Genomic DNA, 10,529 nt, shown 5'->3' with positions numbered 1-10,529 from the left:
TCTTTCTTTGTTTCTTTCTCTCTCTCTCTCTCTCTCTCTCTCTCTCTCTCTCTCTCTCTCTCTCTCTCTCTCTTTCTTTCTTAAACAAAGTCTTATCACAGAGCAAGGCTGGCCTTGAACTTGTCCTCCTGTCTTCTCCTCCAAGAGACAGGATTACAAGGATGCACTGGCACAGATATCTACAATATTCTTGATCTTTAGAAATACATATTATTACTGAAGGGTTAAGGATATAAAGCTATGCAATGATGTATGATGGCTGTTATTTTCTCTCAAATGGAAAAGTGTGTGTGTGTGTGTTTAGAGCAAGAATTAAATAGCAAAAATAAAATGAATAATTAATGAGTTAAGGTAACCTGGGAGTTCTTTATAATCAACTGTGAGTTTTAAAATGCAACTAAACCTCATATGTGGAATAATTACATGCTGTTTTTTCTCCCTCTTTCAGTTTTGTTTCAAGTAGTACAGTTATAAAAATATACTTTAAGGATTATAAACTTTATCCTAATCTATTTGTCTTTTCCATGCTTCCCCGGGTTAACTACTGCCTCAGTGTTTGTCATTCACTTGCAAAACTTATTCATCTTACACATGTATAAAGATAAAGACTGTGTCGTTATGCTTATATATTGGTACATTGTGTAATATTTTATAACAATCTACTTTATAGTATTACACAATATCATTCATATTTTCTGGATTTCTAATGTTGTCCATTATATAAATAAAAAATAAAGGTATTAAATGATAAAGTTAACAAGGATCAGCAAGATGGTTCAGTGGGTTTAAAAGCACTTCCCATGTAAACCTGATCATTTGAGTTTGATCCTCTCAGATCACAAGGTAGATGGAAAGAACAGACTCCCAAAGTTCTCCTCTGACTTCTACAAGCACATACAAATATGCACACACAGAGGGGGCAGGGAGAAGAAGATGGGGGAATAGGCAGGCTCACAATACACATCATACACACATAGACAATAGTAAAATATTTTTAATTTAATAGAAATCCTTGTAATATAGTACTTAATAAAGTACTATAAAATGTACTCAAGTGATGAACTTAATATTACACACTAAAACTGAACAAAATCAAATTTAAGTATATCCCAAATGGAGCTCATTTGTTGGTCAACAATAAATGTCTCAGATAATTGTTCTTAATAAATGCACCAATAAGTTAATGTGTTTATTAATTTAGTAACTGCTTAAAATTAAGTTTGCCAGTTTCTAACAGCTTCAGTAATTTTTACAGACTTTTGCCTGATACAGCAGTTTGCAAAGCCATATAAGCAAGATAGCTATGAGAGAACAATTAGTTAGATACTTAACCCATAGTAGAAATGAGTTTCATCTGTGGATCAACAGGGTCAGGCTGGATTCTTAATGGATAGCTCTTCTTCACAGTATAATCTTGAAGCAGAAGAATCAAGCCCACTCTCAAACTTTTATACCACTCTGGACACAGAGTATTCCACAGAATCACTGACACCATGCCCGAGCTGTCAGCAACCTCCAAATAGGTCTAGAGAAAAAGGGTAAAAGCATAGTCGCATTCACTATTTTTATCTATATGGGTGGTGCACAATCTGTGAAATTTTATAGTGACAGCAAGATGACACTTAAAATTTACTTTTTGTTAGTAATGACTGAATTGTTAACTCTGTTAAGATTGCTAAGCTAAAAGAGAGACTGCTACAATATACTGGATGTCAGAGATAGAACTAGCTTACTCTGCGATTATAAACTTCAAAGGCACAGAGCAAATCTTAGTTATGTTTTTATAGAGCAACCACTCGATACAGTCATCAGAAGAATTAGGTAAGCCTCATATTTTGAAGATCTTCATAGCATTCATCATTTGCAAGGCTGAAGGACCTTGCTATTATTCACTGATCCTACAGCATTTTAGATAGACATTGATTAAGACATAATCCCATCAGTGCTCTGATGACATTAACTATACTTATACTGGCATCCCAGAATTTATTATAAATGGCATGGGTATTATTTCTGTTATACTAGTTGGCAGGAAGAAATACTAATGTCAATGTTATTATTGCTTGGTTTGGTTATGGTTAAGTATTTTGAAACAAATAATGTTTTCTATTTTAAAATATAAAGATGGACAACACTGGTTATATATAAAAAACAGTATCCCAAGTTTTCTCTAGCTCTTCTAACTTCGTTTCAAATGATGTTATAGTCTAAGATCCTTTTTCTTTTTTGCTAATTCATTCCTTCAATCATCAAAAATATATCAAGTCCATGTTACCCTGCAGATACTATGTTAGGCACAGAGTAGGATGAATCAGACACTATCCCTGACAATAGCTTAAATGGAGGACTTGGTATCTGACCAAAGCACAGTTAAACTATTTCTCCATATTAAGAAATTGTATCCTCATGTCAGCTCTGTAATCAGCTGTTTATAATCAGCACTTCCATTTTGGTGATTAGAAAATTGAGGCTTTAATAATACAAATAGCTAATGCCATAAAGACATGATCCAGCTGAGATTTGAAACCAGTGAATATGAATAAGAAGCTAGTGGCATGAAACATAAGACAGATACACACATGCATATTTATGTAATACATGATAGATATGTGTATATGGGATTTAAATATAAAATGTTATGTTTGACTCACACAGTAACCAGAGAGAGGATAATATTAACCATGTTAACAGTAGATATTCTGAGTGCTAAAATCTTGAATAGTATTATTCTCTTAATATAGCCTAGGCTTTCTCTTGATTTGTCTCCATAATAAGCACACAACTTTCACAATCTGAAGTTAATAAAACACCTAAGCTAACTCTTGATACATGGAAAACTATAGTGTTATATTAAGTTTAAAAAACATATATATATATATATACATATATATATATATCAGATCTCATAGCACTATATAGCACAGAGCTAAGTTAACAGAAAAGGATGGGAGTGTGGGAGTGGAGTGTCAATTAGAATGTTACTAGTGAATTATGAACTGAAGAAAAGGCCAACTAATTGCATTGAGAAGTAAATGAAAGGCAAGAAAGAGGAGAGGCAAAGATGGTCCAGAGATGTGTTTTCCTTTTAAAAAGTCCGACTGCAGACTAGAGCCTGCTTACATGCTGGTAACAAAAAGCACAAAGAAAAGACTGAAAACAAAAGAACTGTGAAAGAGACCAGATATATCAGGAATCTAAAAGCTACCTATGTCTCGTATATAGATAAGGTTTTTTTTCCTTTGAAATACATTTTGTTGTGCTGGGAACAGAAACGAACCAATGGCCTTGCACATGCTAGGCCAGTTCTCTAACACTGAGCTATATGCCAAACTCCAAAGAATTTTTAAGAGAAAAATAACCTTGAAAATTACCGTGAAGTAAAAAAAAAAAAAAAGAACACCTCTATATGCATTCAAAATTATTAATTTATACCTGTGGAATGTTATTTAAACATATTTTTTTTGTTTTTTTGAGACAGGGTTTCTCTGTGTAGCCTTGGCTGTCCTGGAACTCACTCTGTAGACCAGGCTGGCCTCAAACTCAGAAATCTGCCTGCCTCTGCCTCCCAAGTGCTGGGATTAAAGGTGTGCGCCACCATGCCTGGCTAACAATTTTTTTCCATAGAGATTTACATATGCATGTTATAATGTATACATTTAAATGAGCATATATTAATTTTGCGCTACTTGTACCTGATATGGCTCAATCATCTTTTTATTAGGTTTTCCATAGTATCGTAGTTTTGATTTATGCAGGACCCTTACAAGCAAGGCAGGAAAATTCTTTCTGCTATTCCAAGTCAACTCAAGATGAGAGAGAGAGATTATTTTGATGTCTAAAATATAAAAAGATAAAAAAATGTATGTTATGCCATCATAGTTTCATAGCTCTATTCTAATGTTAAAAATGGTAGCCAGACCATATCTAGTGCAACACATTCTTGTCAGCTAGGCTGTATAAATTAAAGCCTGACAATATAGTTCTTTATAGTTCTCTGAATATACATATTATATCTATGTATATATGTATATATATATATATGACTTACCATGCAGAATTAGATAAACACATAAAATAAAACATTGTTTCCCCTTACTTTCCTTCTTCCACATCAAACCATTTCATTACATTATAAAAATCTTAGAACTAAATCCATTTATCAATATTCTCCTCCAATTTGTGCTTCCTTTAACCAATACAGTCATTTATTTAACTTACAAAAATTAAAAGTTGGGGCTCTGGGGATGTAATGATCCCATTGGTAAAATGTGTGCCATACATTTGTAATCCCAGCACAGGAAAAGCAAAGGAAAGAGGTTTCCTGAGGCCCATAGGCTAGCCAAACTAGCATAATTAGTGAGCTGAAGGTCAGCAAGAGGCACTATCTCAAAAGAGGTGGGTAGTCTTCCTGTGGATGACAATGCAGTAGGCAGAGACTCCATACATGTAAGCCTTCAAAAGTAAACTGAGAAGCCTACATTTGCATAAAAAGCCTGTGCATACACGGACACACACACACACACACACACACAAACAATTATTAATTCACCCAGTCTGGGTTGAACGGATAACCATGATACTCCTCTCTCATCAAAACATGCAATGAAATTATAGACATGCACCACTATTACCACTCCTAGCAGAATAGAGAATTGTTTCTGACACATTTTTATGTATTGTCCTCACATCCCATTTGTCTAGATAGGCCCCATCTTCTCCAAACATACTGCATATGGCTCTATTCTCTCACTTGCTACCCTGTTTCTGGAATGTCCTCCTCTTAGACATGGAAGTGACTTCCTTTCTTCCCTAGCCCAGTGTTGCTCACAGGGTTCCTTCTCAATGACCTCTCTAACTACTCTACGGAAACCAACCCCTTACTTATTCCCCACCCACCCTGTTTTTCCACGTAACACTTATTATTTTCACATACACCATATAATTTATTGTAAAATATGTTAATCTCCAGGCCTAAGGGAAAACAAAAGCTGTTTAAAAGCTGTTCACCATATTGAAGATTCAAAATTTAAATCCCATTTCATCTTCTATCATTAAAGGGGGTTCCACTTTCGATTTTCTCTACATGTTGTTTTCATAGCCTGCAATATCAATATTAAAATGTAAATCTGCACTACATACTTTATGTATTATACATACATATATATGTATAATAAATATTTGTTGAAACATTTCCAATGAAATGTATCAGCTACTCATTATTTTAGCAAGAAATTCACACTTATACTTTATTTTTAATGAGTTCAAATTCTGTTTTAATTATTCATACCATTAATTAAAACAATTTCTAGTATATTAAGACACTATGGATAGTTTTACTTCCAAATTCTCAAAATATATTTATAGCAGTCTCAGAAGTCCTAATAGTTGGCATTATGTAATTAAGTATTTTTTTCAATATAATCAAATCACAGATCAGGTTTGAATTATCTACAATGTACATGGAACAATCTTAAGTGAAGCATATATTATCTCCTTTATTTATAATCTGAAATAAATTTAAAAGACATCACCTGGCCAGTTGAAAGTTTTCCAAGTTTGTGTTCTTAATGGACAAAATCATTATAGAATAAAACTCAAACTTAAAAAATATAGTTACAGGCCAATTATAGATAATGAATTATCTGTGTATATTTATGGTACTAAATATGCTTCATTACCAAAAAAAAAAAAAAAGCATGAAAAAAACCCTGCTATTTAATACAACATTTAGACAATAAACTCTCAATTCTTTAAGTCTCAAGACCTGTTACCATTCTTAAGAATTAGTACATTTTGGGGGGCAGGTATTAGAGACAGGGTCTCTCTGTGTAGCCCTGACTGGCCTGGAACTCCTATAGATCAGGCTACCCCCGAACTCTGAGATCCATCTGCCTCTGCCTTCAAAGGGCTGAGATTAAAGGCATGCACCATCATGCCTGCCAAAGATCTTGAGTATCTTAAAGAGCTTTTGTTTATGTGGTTTATACTCATTACTTGATATGTACATTATACACTTAGAAATGAAGAAGCCATCAGTTACCTAAATATATAACCAACATTTTTTTTGGAAAAATGACTATTTTTACCAAATAAAATAAAATCAGGAGTGGGGGAATACAGCTCAGTTTGCAGAGCACTGACTTAATAATATTCATGAACCTATGAATTCAATACTCAGTACTGAAAAAAAACATTTGGAAGGGCTGGGAATTTAGCTTAGTGGTACAGTACCCACAGAGGATGCATAAGGCCCTAGACTGCACTCCCAACGTCCCACATGTCAAAAAGGAAAACTGTAGAGAAAAATGCAGTTCAGAACACTGGGTGCTTTTCCCGAGGCTCCAGGTTTGATTCTTAGTACCAGCAGGCAGCTCAAAACCATTTGTAACTTCAATTCCAGAGGACCCATCACCTTCTTCTGGCAGTATTAGGTACCAGACAATCATGTATTACACAGATACATATGCAATCAAAACACCCATACTCATATTTCTGTGGAATAATATTTGAGCTTGACCTCTGGACTCCACAATTAGGTACACACATGTGCAGCCCATCCCCCACTATGTACCCTCATACACATGAATCTTTTTTTAATTTTTTTATTGGTTATTTTATTTACTTGCATTTCAAATGTTATCCCCTTTCTCAGTTTCCCTCCACGAACCTCCTATCCCCTTGCCAATCCCCCTTGCTTCTATGAGGGTGCTCCCCCACCCACCTACCCACTCCAACATCCCCACCCACTCCCAACTCACCACCCTAGCATTCCCCTATGCTGGGGCATCAAGACTTCACAAGACCAAGGGCCTCCACTCCCACTGATGCCAGAGAAGGCCATCCTCTGCTACATATACAGCAGAAGCCATGGGTCCCTCCATGTGTGCTTTTTGGTTGGTGCTTTAGTACCTGGGAGCTCTGGGGGGTCTGGTTGGTTGATATTGTTGTTCTTCCTATGGGATTGCAAACCCTTCAGATTCTTCAGTCCCTTCTCTAGCTTCTCCATTGGAAACCCTGTGCTATTACAGGCTCCTGTCAGTAAGCACTTCTTATCATCCACAATAGTGTCTGGGTTTGGTGACTGTACGTGGGATGGATCCCCAGGTGGGGCAGTCTCTGGATGGCCTTTCTGGGGATCCACCCCATATGCAGGCCATCCAGAGACATACATGAATCTTTTTTTTTTTTTTTTTTTTTGGTTTTTCGAGACAGGGTTTCTCAGTAGCCCTGGCATACATGAATCTTAACAGTACCCTTCTTAAAAAAGACAAGTATAAAAGAAAACTGAAATTAAAGACTAGAAAAAAGATACACTGCTCCACTAATATTGTACAGAGCTAAACAAAGAATTTTCAACTGAGGGATATCAAATGGATGAGAAGCACCTTAAAAAATGTTCAACATCGTTAGTTCTCAGAGAAATGCAAATAAATGCTGAGATTCCACCTCACACCAGTCAGAATGGCTAAGATCAAAAACTCATGTGACAGCAAATGCTGGTGAGGATGTGGAGAAAGAGGAACACTCCTCCATTGCTGGTGGGATTGCAAGCTGAAAATCAGAAAATTGGACATAGTACTACCGGAGGATCCCGAAATACCTCTCCTGCGCATATATCCAGAAGATGTTCCAACCAGTAAGAAGGACACATGCTCCACTATGTTCATAGCAGCCTTATTTATAATAGCCAGAATCTGGAGAGAATGCAGATGTCCCTCAACAGAGGAATGGATACAGAAAATGTGGTACATTTACACAATAGAGTACTACTCAGCAATTAAAAACAATAACTTTATGAAATTCCTAGACAAATGGGTGGAACAAGAAAATATCATCCTGAGTGAGATAATCCAGTTCCAAAAGAACATACATGGTATGCACTTACTTATAAGTGGATATTAGCCCAAAAGCTCAGAATACCCAAGATACAATTCACAGACCACATGAAGCTCAAGAAGAAGGAAGACCAAAGTGAAGATGCTTCAGTTCTTCTTAGAAGGGGAACAAAATACCCACGGGAGGAAATACAGAGACAAAGTGTGGAGCAGAAACTGAAGGAAAGGCCATCCAGAGACTGTCCCACCTGGGGATCCATTCCATATACAGACACTATTGTGGATGCCAACAAGTGCTTGCTGACAGGAGCCTGATATGACTGTCTCCTGAGATGCTGTGCCAGAGCCTTACATATACAGAAGTGGATGCTCACAGCCAACCATTGGACTGAGCAGTGGGTCCCCAATGGAGGAGCTAGAGAAAGAACTGAAGGAGCTAAAGGAGTTTGCAACCCATAGGAAGAACAGTAATATGAACCAACCAGAGCTCCCAGGGACTAAACCACCAGCCAAAAAGTACACATGGAGGAACCCATAGCTCCAGACACATATGTAGCAGAGGATGGCCTTCTTGGTTATCAATGGGAGGAGAGGCCCTTTGTCCCATGAAGGCTCAATGCCTCAGGGTAGGGGAATATGAGGGTGGGGAGGTGGGAATGGGTGGGTGGGAGAGCATCCTCATAGAAGCAGGGGGAGGGAGTATGGTATAGGGTGTTTCTTGAGGGAAAACCTGGAAAGGGGATAACATTTGAAATGTAAATAAAGAAAATATCCAATAAAAATATAAAAAAATAAAATAAAATGAAAAGAATTTTTAAAAGTGTAGTTTCTGTTGGATCTGTGTTACCACCAAGGAACTTGATCTACTTTAACCCCACTGAATCAGGCATTTATTGTATGATTCAGAACCATGAATTTTAAAAGTCAACTGAGGGACTGGAAAGAACACAAGCAGGAAATTGCTTGTCTTACAAATATGACTCCCAGAACCACCCCCATAAAAAAGCTAGGCATGGCAGTGAAGGCTTGTATTTTCAGCATGGTGGAGATAGAAACAGAGAATTTCTTCAGTCTTCCCAGACAGTTTGCCTACTGTATAACTGTTACAAGTTATAAGCCAGTGAGAGATACTGTCTCAAAACTAAAATGGTGAATGGCACTTAAAGAATACAACCCCACATTGTCCTCTGGCCTCCAAACATACACGCACATGTGAACATTTGCGACTGCATCAACACAAATGCACACACGTGTACACACACCAGAGAAAATACTTCTGAGGTCTGAGTAGACCATTCACATTTATTAGTATTAATGTAAATGTTACTAAGATGGTAAATATCAATATTATTAGAAAGAATAGAATTAGGCAAAAATATATAGGAAAATTATACTGGTGGGGTAACTTTCACCAATAAGATATTAACCAGTTATGGAATTAACTGTATGAACATATGCTCATTAGAGGAGATAGAGTACCTTATTATAGGAGTACATTAGGGGTCTGGTACTCTCACTCTGACATTCCTTTTAGATAGGGTCTATCATGCCTGTCTCTGCCACTACAGTACTAAGCTATGACAAACCTTTTATTTTATGTGGATTCTGGGATTTAAAGTTAGGTCTCATGCTTGCAAATTAAGCTCTCCTGCACTTACACACGAAGCCAACTTTCCAGCTGCATATTCTTTTTTATTTTATTTTATCTTATTCACTTTACATCCCAATCACAACCCCCTCCCTCCTTTCTTCCCAGTCTCACCCTTACAAATCCTTCTCCCATTGCTCCCCCCCACCTTGGTTACCATCTCATCTTAGGACATCTAGTTCCAGTTTTTCTAGGCACATCCTCTTCAACTGAGACCCAACCAGGCAGTCCAAGTATGGGGTAAGGAGATCCAATGACAGGAGACAGAGACAGTCCCCATTCACTATTTAGGGACCCCACATAAAGACCAAGCTGCACATCTGCTACAAATGTCTAGGAGGTCTAGGTCTAGGTCCTGCATGCTCCCTGGTTGGTGGCCCAGGCTTTGTGAGCCCCATGGTGCCAGGTTAGGTCTGTGGGTCTTCTTGTAGTGTCCTTGACCTCACTGACTTACTCACTTCTATCCCCAACTCATCTGCAAGACTCCCCAGGCTCTGCCTGATGTTTGCCTGTGGGTCTCTGCATCTGTTTCTATCAGCTGCTGGTTGAAGCCTCTCAGGATACAGTTATGCTAGGTTCCTGTCTGCAAGCACAGCCTAGTATCATTAATAGTGTCAGGGGTTGGCTCTCTCCCATGAGATAGGACTCAAGATGGGACAGTCATTGGTTGTTTGTTCCCTCAGTCTCTGCTCCTTCTTTATCCCTGCACATTTTGTAGGCAAGACAAATTTGTGCTTTAAAATAAGTTGTGCTTTAAAAATTAACATTAAAACCAGGGCTGGTGATTCAGGTTTATAATCTCAGTTACTTAAGAGTCTAGGGCAGGAAGATGACCTCTTTGGGTTACAGAGTGAGCTGAAGGCCAATCTAGGCAACTAAGCCAGACCCTGTCTCAAAATTTAAAACGGGGGGGGGTGGTACTGAAGATACATCACAGTAGTAAAGTGCTTCTGTAGCATGGGCAAGCTTCAAGTTCAATATCTAGTCTCTGTCTCTGTCTCTGTCTCTGTCTCTCTCTCTCTCTCTCTCTCTCTGTCTCTCTCTCT

At 37.6% G+C, this 10,529-nt stretch overlaps 1 protein-coding gene across 5 annotated transcripts in view; it reads right to left on the bottom strand.

Moving 5' to 3' along the window:
- Positions 1-10,529, bottom strand: part of Radx (RPA1 related single stranded DNA binding protein, X-linked) — a 72,657-nt gene that overhangs the window by 56,395 nt on the left and 5,733 nt on the right. For all 5 annotated transcript variants that reach the window (XM_021153702.2, XM_021153704.1, XM_029473433.1 and 2 more), the window contains exons 2-3: positions 3,693-3,835; positions 1,333-1,525 (exon numbers count right to left, since the gene is read on the bottom strand). In XM_021153702.2, coding sequence (XP_021009361.1) covers positions 1,333-1,525; positions 3,693-3,835 — 336 coding nt within the window. The remainder of the gene's footprint in view (positions 1-1,332; positions 1,526-3,692; positions 3,836-10,529) is intronic.

The sequence above is a fragment of the Mus caroli genome, chromosome X, assembly GCF_900094665.2.
Source record: "Mus caroli chromosome X, CAROLI_EIJ_v1.1, whole genome shotgun sequence".
Lineage (NCBI taxonomy): Eukaryota > Metazoa > Chordata > Mammalia > Rodentia > Muridae > Mus > Mus caroli.
Note: the sequence above shows the minus strand (reverse complement) of the source record. Positions and strands in the feature narration are given on the sequence as shown.